The sequence below is a fragment of the Enhydra lutris genome, unplaced genomic scaffold, assembly GCF_002288905.1.
Source record: "Enhydra lutris kenyoni isolate GAN:26980312 unplaced genomic scaffold, ASM228890v2 scaffoldscaffold11, whole genome shotgun sequence".
In the NCBI taxonomy this organism is placed as follows: domain Eukaryota; kingdom Metazoa; phylum Chordata; class Mammalia; order Carnivora; family Mustelidae; genus Enhydra; species Enhydra lutris.
Window position 1 is genome coordinate 34,949,780 of NW_019154095.1, and position 12,593 is coordinate 34,962,372.

At 46.0% G+C, this 12,593-nt stretch overlaps 2 protein-coding genes across 4 annotated transcripts in view; one reads left to right on the plus strand and one right to left on the minus strand.

Annotated features, from left to right (window-relative positions):
* LOC111144497 (ASH2 like histone lysine methyltransferase complex subunit) overlaps positions 1–3,813 on the plus strand; it is a 29,188-nt gene extending 25,375 nt beyond the window's left edge. For all 3 annotated transcript variants that reach the window (XM_022498806.1, XM_022498807.1, XM_022498808.1), the window contains 4 exons: positions 749–841; positions 2,061–2,159; positions 2,903–2,962; positions 3,057–3,813. In XM_022498806.1, the coding sequence (XP_022354514.1) occupies positions 749–841; positions 2,061–2,159; positions 2,903–2,962; positions 3,057–3,164 (360 nt within the window). In that variant the 3' untranslated portion in view covers positions 3,165–3,813. The remainder of the gene's footprint in view (positions 1–748; positions 842–2,060; positions 2,160–2,902; positions 2,963–3,056) is intronic.
* Positions 3,814–7,636: 3,823 nt separating this feature from the next.
* Positions 7,637–12,593, minus strand: LOC111144498 (steroidogenic acute regulatory protein). The gene is made up of 7 exons (XM_022498809.1): positions 12,419–12,593; positions 11,190–11,303; positions 10,767–10,894; positions 9,383–9,541; positions 9,056–9,240; positions 8,378–8,471; positions 7,637–7,895 (listed from the first exon to the last, which is right to left on the minus strand). Exons 1-7 carry the CDS (start codon positions 12,480–12,482, stop codon positions 7,782–7,784), a joined length of 858 nt encoding a protein of 285 aa, XP_022354517.1. The 5' UTR covers positions 12,483–12,593; the 3' UTR covers positions 7,637–7,781.

A 12,593-nucleotide genomic window follows, 5' to 3' on the forward strand; every position in this document is an offset into this window, starting at 1 on the left:
AATTTTGAAGATACTAGTATATGCCTAGACTTTCTAGAAGGATATACAAGGACACTGGAACAGAGATTGCTTTTGGCAAAGGGAAACTTGAGTGTTGAGGGACATGGTGAGAGAGAGATACTCTTCATTTTACGTTCTGGTAGATCTCTTGAATTTTTTTTTTCTTATTGTGTTTAATGTATGTATGTGCTAAGAGATTCAAATTTAAAAAAAAAAAATAATATCATCTATTTCCCTGGGAGTGAATAGTTGGGCTCTTGGGAACCGGCAGAGAATGGATGACCCAGAGACCACCTATAGGAGAAGCAGGTTGGGAACTCAGATGAAAGGAAGTAGCCCTTGATGTTTTTGTCCTATTCTATAAAATGTTTTTATAGAATAGGAGATTTTAGGCTCAGTAAACTTATTTCTTTCACTGAGATTATTGAGGGGAAGAAACTATGAATTAGTTTTAGTTTAATGGGTATTTTTATTGTGGTGAAAGTGTGTATATGTATGTTTCCTCATAAATCTTAGTAAAGACCTTTTTTGAAATGTTTAACAACTTTGTGCTATCTGGTACTTTTAAGAACCACATAGTTGTTTAAAATCTAGCAAAGCTAACCCTACATAGATTTTTAATTTCTGTTGCAGAACATAAGGACTCTGTGCTATTTGTGTGACTCTGGCTTTTTTTTTTTTTTTTCATAATGATGTAGCTGATGCTTCAATGTTCCTTTTTTTTCCCCTTTCTTTCTTGGTTTTCAAGGCTTTGATAAAGTTCAAGAGTTATTTGTATTTTGAGGAAAAAGACTTTGTGGATAAAGCAGAGAAGAGCTTAAAGCAGACTCCCCATAGTGAGGTGAGTCATGGTCATAAAAATGTCAGAACTAGAAGACTTTGAAGATTGGGACCAACCTCCTAATTATAAAAGTTTGGAAAATGAGGCCCAAAGGGGCAGCAGAGCGAGCTCCCTCTCCTGCCTGCTGTGTTTGTGCTCTTCCTGTGGTACCATGCTGCTGCTCTCAGAGGCCTCATCAGGGTTCTTTTAGGGACAGTCTACAGAAAAAGGGGTAGAAACAGCAGCCTACTGAGGAAATCTACAAGCGATTGAGGAAGCAAGTCGGAGATATTTATTCTTCTCAGAGGAAGGATCAAGTACAGAGGGAGGAACACCGGAATAGGAGAGGATGTTGCTGTGTGACCCAGAGGTGGAGGAGCTGTCACGGTTCATTCAGGGTCCTCTAGAACTTTCCCTACTTCCTGTTCCAAGGTTGATGGAAACACGTCTGCCCAAAGTCCTAGCGTAAATAAAGGCTGGCATGACTGGACCAGCCACAGGGGACGAAAATAGGAAAAGGGCGGAAGAAAATTTTGAATGGGAGACATTTTTCCATAAAAATGCTGCGAAACATCCTGGGACAGTAATAGAAGGGAATGTAGGAGAAAATGTGAAGGGAAACAGTTAATAGATCTAAGGATAACACAACCAGACAATCCAGCCTGGGAGAATATCGCTCTTGCTGGGAAGAACAGGCAGAGAAAGTTACTTCAGAAAAAGCCTTTTCTGAAGTCCATAGACAGTGGTTGAGAGAGAATATTTAGAATAATTTCAAAAGCGAAAGGACAAAGAAAATGAGGATTCTGAAACTCAGAAGATCTGAAGAGATTTTCAAAGGAGAAATACAGAAGCGAGAGGGAGGGGGGGCAAATGAATAAGCTCACAAGGGTATGGTTCCAAGGAAGGGGAGGACAAAATTCATTTTTATAAATACAGTGTTACGAATAATAGAGAGTCGAATAGTTTGGTTTAAGTAGTAGTTTGGTATAAGTATAGGAATTCAGAAAGCAAATAATCCTGAAGACCAACTAGATTAGTGCATGTGAATAAGCTCTGAAAAACCTGGAAGTCCTCTATAAACGTAAGACACTGTTGTTGCTGCACAAGGTACATGCTGTTCTTGGAAGACATTATTAGCAGCATGGTGACAGCACTGCTAAAGGGTTCTCCAAGTGAGTTCTTTTTCAGTTTGTTTGTTCCGTTGTTAAATTCTGAAGTAAAACCACGGTTTTTGTTTCAGATAATATTTTATAAAAACGGTGTCAATCAAGGTGTGGCCTACAAAGATATTTTTGAGGGGGTTTATTTTCCGGCCATCTCACTGTATAAGAGTTGCACGGTATGTATCCTCTGTTCATCCTGTGAACACGACTTGAAGGAAATAGGTGAATGGTTGTGTTGGAAGAGCCATTGATAGGAGTTCCAGAAAGAAGTCTAAATAGCCTGAATGAGATGGAAATACGTTCCTGCTGTGACAGTTCCAAAAACAGTTGGGTGTCATAGGAAGTATTTGCTTGGATAGATACAAGATTGTGCAGTTAGTGTGCCCCATACTTTTCTTTTGAATGTACCGTGTGGCGAATGTTACTGTTCAGTGTAAGGCATATGCAGTATATACATACATCAGTCAGCTTGGTGTTACAGATCATGGTGACCCACCACCATTGGCTAGTACTGTTGGTTACTTCATACACTGTGCTGTTTCTGTTTTGTTTTGTTTTTAATATGATCCAGTACGAAGGGGACTCTCATCAGATCCTTTTAGGTTTTTGTGGTTGTTTTAAGTGGTTTGAAAAGGTAATATCTGGAAGTTTCCATGTATTTTTAGTCTCTCAGTAACCACCACTTATGTAGAAAAAGGAAATCTTTAGGTTATAAATAGAACTCAACAAAAGTCTATTTTAGTTATCTAATTTTCGATGCACATTAGGGTGTTGACCACTTTTAGCAGTGGTAATCTGTTTCATTTGTTCCACTACACCCTGAATGTCATAGCTACATTTTAAAAGTTCCTGTGTCACGTTAAACTTTTTCACTCTTTTCTTCTGTGTTTTCATGTCTGTTTGAATTGAACTGTCACAGGTTTCCATTAACTTTGGACCATGCTTCAAGTATCCTCCAAAGGATCTCACTTACCGCCCAGTGAGTAACAGTCACGACGCAAGCTCAGTATCTCTGTTACTTCTCGTTGTCACTGTTCTCATCACCTCATTTCTGTTTCTTGTTCTTCCCACAGATGAGTGACATGGGCTGGGGCGCTGTGGTAGAACATACTCTGGCTGATGTCTTATATCATGTGGAAACAGAGGTGGATGGGAGGCGCAGTCCGCCATGGGAACCCTGACCAGGTCCCTCTTTCTTTGCAGCTGTGGACTTTCTGGGGAATAAATTGGGGAGGGGGGATCTGTTTTTTTGTTTTTTTTTAACTATTGCAAACATTCTCCCAAAGATACCGCAGCACAGAGCCTCTCCTGTTAGCAAGTGAAAAGTAGGGGTGAGACTGGCAGAGACTGCCTGCCCTGCAACACTTTGCCCACTTCTGGTGACTGCTTCTATTTTGTGTGCCATATGCCAGCAGCTGCTGACCCTTGGATCCCATGCGCTCCCTGTGAAACTGGTGCTGTACAATGTATCCCACCAACTGGGACTTGATACCTTGCTGTATTTTCTACCGAATGAATAATCTTGTCCAAGTACCTAACTTATTTAAAGACATTTCTTTTTTTTTTTTTTTTTTTTGTAATGTTGAGTTCATCCTATCTGATTTCCAAGGAAGTAATTGGCTTGAATCTGAGAACACCTGAAATCTGTGGCTCTACATTCCAGATCTAGAAGGTCTTTCCTTTTGATGTGGGTTTTTATTCATTTTGAAATATTTTTGAACACTGGGGTCTCTGGAACTACTAGGTCTGTAGAACTGTAATTGTGGAAAAAAAAAACTTGCTTGCAGCTTTAACAATTAGAAATTCTTCCCAAATAAAACTGGTCTTCAAGTGTGTGTGGCACTTTGCTTCCCTTTCACATTGGATTCCTCTTGGGACTGGGGTAGCAAGGTAGGCAGTCTGAGGAATGGTAGTCAGAACTGGGAAGACAGGCACATTTCTGACTCGATCCCAAGCCCTCTTCTGCTTCCAGTCTTTCCAGCCAACCCAACTATGGTCTTTATCCTGTGAAATCGGAATCTCAAAGAGGTGAACAAGAGTTTAAAAGGGTTAATGGGGGGCACCTCGGTGGCTCAGTGGGTTAAGCCTCTGCCTTCTGCTCAGGTCATGATCTCAGGGTCCTGGGATCGAGTCCCGCATCGGGTTCTCTGCCCAGCAGGGAGCCTGCTTCCTCCTCTCTCTCTGCCTACTTGTGATCTCTGTCTGTCAAATCAATAAATCTTTAAAAAAATTTTTGGTCCATATATACAATGGAATATTACTCAGCCATCAGAAAGGATGAATCCCCAACTTTTCCATTAACATGGTTGGGGCTGGAGGAGATTATGCTAAGAGAATGTCAATTATCATATGGTTTCACTTATTTGTGGAACATGAGGAATAGCAAGGAGGATATTAGAAGAAGGAAGGGGAAAATGAAGGGGGGGATATCGGGGTGGGAGGAAAACCATGAGAGACTATGGACTCCAAGAAATAGGATTTTCAAGGGGAGGGGGTGGGGGATGGGTTAGCCCGGTGATGGGTATTAAGGTGGGCATGGATTGCATGGAGCACTGGGTGTTATGCACAAACAACGAATCATGGAACACTACATCAAAAATTAATATATGGTACTGTATGGTGACATAACTATTAGAAACCAAAAAAAACACGGTAGCTTTGACTAATTGTCTCCTAACGAATCATCCAGGCTGTTTTGGCCATTTTGCGTTTTTTTCACAGACCTAACAGAGTCAGTATGATCGTAGGCTAAAGACTCAGTCTGTCACCGCTGGACACCTACCTATTCATTCCTGGCTGGTCTTAAAGGGCAGACTTGGTTATAAAGCTGGATGATCAGAGTTTGAAGAACTCAGAGAATGAGGGTAGTGTTCTTTTTTTTTTTTCCTTAATCACTTTTTATTAACATAAAATGTATTAGTTGCCCCTGGGGTACAGGTCTGTGAATCATCAGGCTTACATATTTCACAGCACTCACCATAGCACATACCCTCCCCAATGTCCATCACCCAGCCACCCTATTCCTACCCCACCCCCACCTCCCAGCAACCCTCAGTTTGTTTTGTGAGATTGAGAGTCTCTTACGGTCTGTCTCCCTCTCGATCCCATCTTGTTTCGTTTTTCCCTCCCTACCCTCCACAGCCCCCAACCCTGCCTCTCAAAATCCTCATATCAGAGATCCTATGAAATATGTCTTTCTCTAATTGACTTATTTCGCTCAGCATAATACCCTCTAGTTCCATCCATATCGTTGCAAATGGCAAGATTTCATTTCTTTTTATGGCTGCATAATATTCCATTGTATATATATACCACCTCTTCTTTATCCATTCATCTGTTGATGGACATCTAGGTTCTTTCCATGGTTTGGCTATTGTGGACATTGCTGCTATGAACATTCAGGTGCATGTGCCCCTTCAGAGCACTACATTTGTATCTTTAGAGTAATTACCCAGTAGTGTGATTCCTGGGTTGTATTGTAGCTCTAGTTTTCAGCTGAGGGTAGTGTTCATTAGAGGAAGCTGGAGGTAAATTCTTTGTAATATAAATTACCACATGTTACTTGTACACCCACTCTCCATTTAAATGATAAAATTTTTGTACATCGGATTTTCATAAATCAGAGGTTGCAGAAGTAATGATTTTGCCCATTTGTATTTAAAAGTACGTATGTTTCAAGGTTCGTTTGGAGAGCTCATAGAATCCCCACTCTTCATGGAGACCTCTAAGCAGATCATCACTGACAACTTAATTTTATTCCAATGTAAAATTAAACAAGTTGGAAAACATCTCCCAGTCCCCTCAAAGACACAGTTGCTTGGTTTGAAGAAGGCAAATCATAATCAAGCTCAAAACTTCACTGGTTTGTGGTAAAATGCCATTGTTTTGCTTTCAGTCTGTTCTTTTCTGAAACCAGAGTGTATATTGCTTCAGACATCTTTAAACATCTTTAAACAATCATTTTCTCTTAGCTGGGAGTGGATGATAATTCTGTTCTAGAAATACTTCTACAACTATGCCCTCTCATTCTGAAGCTCCCAGATAGATAAACAATAATTGTGTGTGTGAGTTTTATTTTTATTTATTTGACAAAGAGAGAGAGAGCAGGAACACAAGCAGAGGGAGAAGCAGGCTTCCCGTGGAGCAGGGAGCCCAATGTGGGACTTGATCCCAGGACCCTGGGAACACGACCTGAGCCAAAGGCAGACGCTTAACCGACTGAGCCACCCAGGCACCCCAACAATAATGTCATCTATGCTAAAAATAGATCACTCTAGGAAACAATCAGAATAAATAACAAAAAATGCTTTTCTGAGCTGTAAAATTTTAATAGCTCAATAAATATCAGCACTCCCACTCCTGCTAAACTCTTTAATAAATAAGCTAGGGCTCTATTTCCAAATGCTTTAAATCATCAATGCTATTAGAACCAGAATGGAAAAGCTTCAAGTGGTAAGGGTTGGTTTTGCACCTTCCCTACACACATTAGCAAAATAATCCCATCCCAGTTTATATTTTTAAAGCATAAGTTCTCTGAATCTTGGAAGGGGAATTGGCTATCACCATAGCACCTCTTTTCAGCCATCTCCTCCGGAAATTGTAAAACACTGACCTGTTAATGGCAGAAAGTGGCAGCCCTGAACCAGGCTGGAAGCTGATATAATTAGCTCTGAACTAAAGATTCAGTTCCCTTTTTAGATCTCAACATTCTCTTCAGGGAAAATAATAAGATTTGTTTCTAGTCAACTTCGTCATTCATTCTCTCATATTTGGTCCTGCCCTGTCGTTTTTTTTTTTTTTTAAGATTTTATTTATTTATGACAGAGAGATGGAGAGCACAGGTAGGCAGAGCAGCAGGCAGAGGAAGAAGCAGGCTCCCTGCTGAGCAGGGAGCCCGATGTGGGACTCCATCCCAGGACCCTGGGATCATGACCTGAGCTGAAGACAGACACTTAACTGACTGAGCCACCCAGGTGTCCCTCTGTCCTCCCTTCTTCCTATGCCCCTCTCCCTGACCTGTGCTCTCTCTGTCTCTCTTTCAAATAAATAAATAACATCTTAAAAAAAAAAAAAAAACCTTTGTCCAGGACTCCTTTATCAAAAAGTTGCAGTTTACTAGAATGATTTTTTTAAAGAGAATTTTTAAACAAATAGGTACAGACTGAAGTTTTTGTGTCAGTTATGATTGTTTATTCTGACTGGTGCTCATGGAAGAAGTAGGAGAATGGGATTAATTAGTTTTCTGCATTTTTTCAATCAAGAAAACTTAGACTACATTTCTCAAAGGCACCTGCTGTGGGGAGTTGCTCTTCTTTGGTGCTGCTTGCTACTTATTTGGTAGAGGAGCAGAGGGTTGCTGGAGTCCCTTTTGTCAAACCCTGCTGCATCCACACACGTGGCCTATGAGGAATGGAGCTCATGAGCCCATAAAACATAAGGCCCCAGTCCTTGTGTTTAGCACCCTCACACCCTGTATCAGTACCATTTTAAAGATGTTTTTAAATAGAAGTGTAAGGGCCCAGAAAGAAGTCTTACAAATATTTGGGGTCCCTTAACCTTCATTTCGCAGCTAATCACCGAATGAAGTTAGAAAGCTCTTTCTCTTAAAAGCCTTGTCCCCATTTTCTTGGTTGTAAAATTTGACCAGAGTCCCAGTATCCTACTGTAAATACACTCCCACCCCATCCCACAGTCCCAGATGAAGATCTTAGACAGACTTGTAGGCTTCTAGCAGAGATCTTCCCGATGAGCATGCAAGCCAGTGCAGCTAGGGACAGTTGGAAGAAGCAGGCTGGTCCTTAACACCTGGCTTCAGGAGCAGGGCTGGACTCTAGGTGCTTGCGCAGGTGGTTGGCAAAATCCACCTGGGTCTGTGATAAGACCTGGTTGATAATGGTCTTTGGCAGCCAGCCCTAGAGAAGAAGAAGAATTGGGCCATCTCATGGGTAATGTTCCACTGTAGAAACCTCTGTATCCTATCACAAACATGAGTTGCTTAGGGCTTGGTCTTCCAGCTCTGTTTATGGGTGTGACCTTGGGGTCCACCAGGAAGACTGCATTACTGCTCTGCTGTCCCGACTGTGTAAGAAGCACAGAACTGCTCTCATCCCAGCTGTGTGACCCTGAGCTAGTGACCGTATCTTGTGGGGCCTAAGTTTCTTCTTTCCAAATTGGTAACTGCAGAGTTGAAATGTGACACAAGAGGTAAAAGGGAGGAGCTATTACAGGCTTTTGAGATGATGGAATAACAGGCCATTACTCAAGCCTCTTCCCTCCAACAGCCTATCTAAAAAATGGAAGAGGGTTTTTCCCGTTCCTTTTGGGATGATGTGGGAGGGTGAGAGCCAGTTTTCCTCCCCACCACCTGCATACTGAGCCGTCTTGTGCCCCTCACCTTGAGGTCAATGCTGAGCAGCCAGGTGAGTTTGGTCTTGGAGGGGCTTTCAGCCAGGGGGTGGAGCACCATGCACGTGGGACCATGCTCACCTCTGGCAAATGAAGAGAAGTCAAGTCAGGAGGACCGTGCAGAATTCTTTATGCTGACCAGTTATACTAGCCACACTTCCCTATTACCTTGCCTTTTCCCAATCTCAGAAATATTTTTTGCCAAGGGTGATATGTAATGGTTGGCATGGTTGCCAGATCATCAGAACACATGCTGGGTGGACCTGGAGCCTGGCAGCCTCCCGTGGTGCCTTTAAGTTGCTGATGCCAGAGAAAGTGTCCAGGGCAGTGGCTGGGGCCCCTGAAAAATGGGGGTAGCAGCTGTGTTCTGAGTAGTATGGATTACATTTTGATCACCAGTAGGGTTGTACCTGAACACACCAGCTAAACCTCAACCCTATGTGTTCTAGAAAATTATTAAGGTGCTTAAATTTCCTGGGAAATTCAGAACAAAGTGGCTATGTGGGGCCAAACTTGTCTTCCTCCCCTGCTATGGAAAAATAATATTTCCATGTAACAGGAAGCTGAAGGTAGGGATCAAGGCCTGGTTTCGTGGAGCTGAGGATTCATCACACACTTGGCGGTGCATCCCACAAGCCTATGTTCCGAGAGGGATTGCCAGTATTACCTGATGACACCTTTCTGCTCGGGCATCTCCCCAAAATGTGTGGCCATGCCAGCCAACACACAGGTGGACCCGCGGCGCTTGGCACAACGCACGCTCACGAAATCTCGGGGCCCCACCAGGTTTCCTGCTGCTTCTGCAGCCAACTCGTGGGTGATGACTGTGTCTTTTCCAATCTTCTGCAGGACCTAGCAGGCCACAGGGAGCCAGAGTTACCACTCAGCCAGTGCTGGGGCAAAGGCACCACTCACAGCTTGCCTTCTTTGCATACCTTTCTGACTGAGCTCCCAGAGTTCCTGCCCCACCTCCCCAAATCTGGACTCTCCTCACCTTGATCTCCCTGACATTCGGGTTCCATTCTCCCATTGCCTCCATGCGTTCCACGAGCTCTTCATAGAGCCTCTCCATGGGCTGGTCCACCACCACCTCCAGCCGGAACACCTTGCCCACATCTGGGACCACTTTACTCAGCACTTTGTCCCCATTCGGCTGTCAGGGACAAAAGAGGAAGTTCAGGATAAAGGTCAGAGAAAAATATCTCTCACTTAGGGCCCACAGATGGGCAAGGCAGGCAAGAAGTCTGAGCTAAGCATGAAGAAGCCTAACAGCACTTCTGATTAAGACTTAATCTTTCTTGCTGCGAGCCTTGAACATCTGCTGAAGCCTTGAGAGGTAACCTGCCTGCTTCTGGACCTTCTTTTCTTGGTGGTAAGTTTTGATGGGCGTGGGTAGGTCCAACTGAAAAGGCTCTGCTTGACTCAGAAGCACAAAGCTGCTGAGCGAGACAAACCTGGGAGTGGGAGAGTCTGCTCTACAACCAGCTAATCACACACACCCAATGTCGGGTGGGAGCTTAAAAGAGGTTTTCAGGGGCACCTGGGTGGCTCAGTGGGTTAAAGCCTCTGCCTTTGTCTCAGGTCATGATCCCAGGATTCTGGGGTCGAGCCCCACATCGGGCTCTCTGCTTGGCAAGGAGCTTGCCTCCCCCTCTCTCTTTCTCTGCCTGCTTGTGATCTGTCAAATAAATAAAAATTAAAAAAAAAAAAAAAGAGGTTTTCAGTCCAATAGCTCATTTTACAACGGAAGGCTGTAGGCCCAGAGACCCTTAGCCTCAGGCCATTGCGGGGCCTGCATCTCAGATTTCCTGACTCCCAAACCAGGAGTCTGCTAACTCAGAACTTGAAGGAATGGGTTTACCTGAACTTAGGGCAACAGGCAGCATAGAAGCTCTGGAGGAAGGCAGTAGAGCCCTTGGCCTTGAACACATGCCTATTACCGGTTCCCTGTCAGGATGTAGTATTAAGGAGCCCGGAAACCCAGAAGGCCTCGGACCATCTGTATTCTCGTGCAGCTCCTTTGTGGCTGAACCCAGAGCAGCCCTGCAGGTTGATCAGCCGCTACACCATGTCCCGGCCCCAGCACTTCTGACCCGGGCTGGCGCAGGCCTCTAACGCACGCAGAACTCCCACTGCATGGTCTCTGCCAGATGGGGTGTACAATGTGTTTGGAGGGTAACGAAGGATCCCGGAACAGTGTTTCCCAAACTCGAGTCTCCAGGTTGTCTCTGATGGGCCAAGGGAGTATCTGAGGATGTATTCTTGGGAAAGGAGAACTTTCAGATTAAAACCACCCGCTGCATGAGAAAGGAGTCCTGAGGCCTTCAGGATGGCAGCGGAACAGTGAGGAACGTGGGTTCCTCCAGGCCCACACTTACCTGCTGATTCTCCTTCTTCCAGCCCTCCTGGTTGCTGAGGATGCCCAGGGCCTTCTGCATGGCCTCCTCGCCCTGCCGGATATAGGCCAGCTCCTGGTCGCTGTAGAGGGTGTCTTCCAGCCGTGAACCTGTACACAGCCAAGGAGAGACCTAGCTTGCTCCCGCTTCCCTGGCCTCCCCCACCCACCGCTTCCATCCCTTCCATCTGGATCTGCTTATTCCTCTGAAGAGCCAAGGCCAAAGCCAGAGGGTCCAGCCTGCCAGCGAAGTTAGACACAAAGCTGCAGCCAACAGGGGGTCTGGCCTTGAGGAACTCCAGGAACTCTCAAAGTGAGTGAGAAAGGCCAGCTTAGGGTTAGGGGGAAGGGGGTGCTGGAGGGAATTTGCCACTGGCTGGCACAAGCCTGAAGCCTCAGCACTTACCAAGCAGAGAGCTCCGGCGCCGAACCTGGCTGATCCACGCACCCGGGGTCGGGCCGCCCAGTGCCCTCCGGTTCAGCTCCTGGCCAAGGGCCAGCACAGCATGCTGCCTCAGCCCTGCAGAGAAGGGAGGAAACTGTTGCTTAGGATCTAGAAACGCCCTTAGAGAGGGACCACTGGGTCCCTTGCCACAGATGAGGAAACACTGGGAGAGGGAGGTGACTTGCTCAGGAACACAGATCCCTAGTGGGGACCTAAATTAGCGCCAGGTCATCTCCCTGTCCAGGCTGGCAGGGAGGCAGCCAGGCTGCGTCTTGGGGCCAGAGTCAATCTTCCCTCTGGGCTGGGCTGGCCAGGCCTCATCCTGCCTGGACGCGGGGTTTTACCGGAGCCGGCTGAAGTTTCCTTTTCTTCTCGAAAGAGAGAGAAGCTTTGTCTAACTAGAAAAAATCTGCTGCAGGAGGAGAATCTAAGACCCCCCATGCCCTGTAGTCTGTGTCGCTGTCAGCAGCTGGGCTCCTTTGCAGGAGTAACTGCTCAATCTGCCCCTGGGGTTGAGCACGGTGAGCTTGCTGGTCTAGGGCTGGCGCAGGGCTTCCAAGCACAGCTTCCATGGAAACAGAAGCCGGTTCCACCCGGTGTAATTGGGAAGCACTTGAGGTTGGTTTGTGCGCCCTTCAACAACTGCAGGGGACTGACTCAGATGACCCTAGGTCTCGATTAGCTCTATAAAATCACACTTGGGTAACCAGTTCTGTCTCCTCGTTGTACAATCTAATCAGACTTCCAGCTTTCCACTTTCTCTCTTCACTTTGCTCTTCTCTGCACCCCCCACCCCCCTGCCCATGTCTCGGGCTTCCCAGCACTGCTTGCTGGACTCAAGGCTCACTCCCACCCCTGCACTGTGGCTCAGTCCTTCACGGTACCCTTGGTGCCGATCCAGGCAAAGTCAGGAAGAGCTCAGGAAAGATTGGAGCCCTGGAGAAGTGACAGAAGGGCAAAAGTGACAGAATCCGGGAGGGACACAGATGTCTTAGAATCCAGCCCAACTGTTCCTGGGAAACAGGGTGGTCCAGAAGGAAAGAGACCTGTGTAGGTTCCCCCCAACAGGAGGCACAAGTGGGATCAGCCCCTGAGCAGCCGGCTCCCTTCCCCACTCCCAGTCGCACACAACCACACTGCCTGAGTGCTCTGGGTCAGCACGGGGCCACCCCAGAGGCCGGGGAGCTCACCCTTCATGTTGTGCAAGTGTCTGTAGGAGCTCCCAGCACATAGCTTGAATGTCGCCAGAAGCATGGTGTCCAGTCAGTGGGGAGAGGCAGGGGCGCGGTCCTGTGGCCACTGCTGCTGTTGCCTGGGCTTCTTCTGGCTCTACCCTCCTTCCCCTCCGAGCCTGTCAAGGTCTGC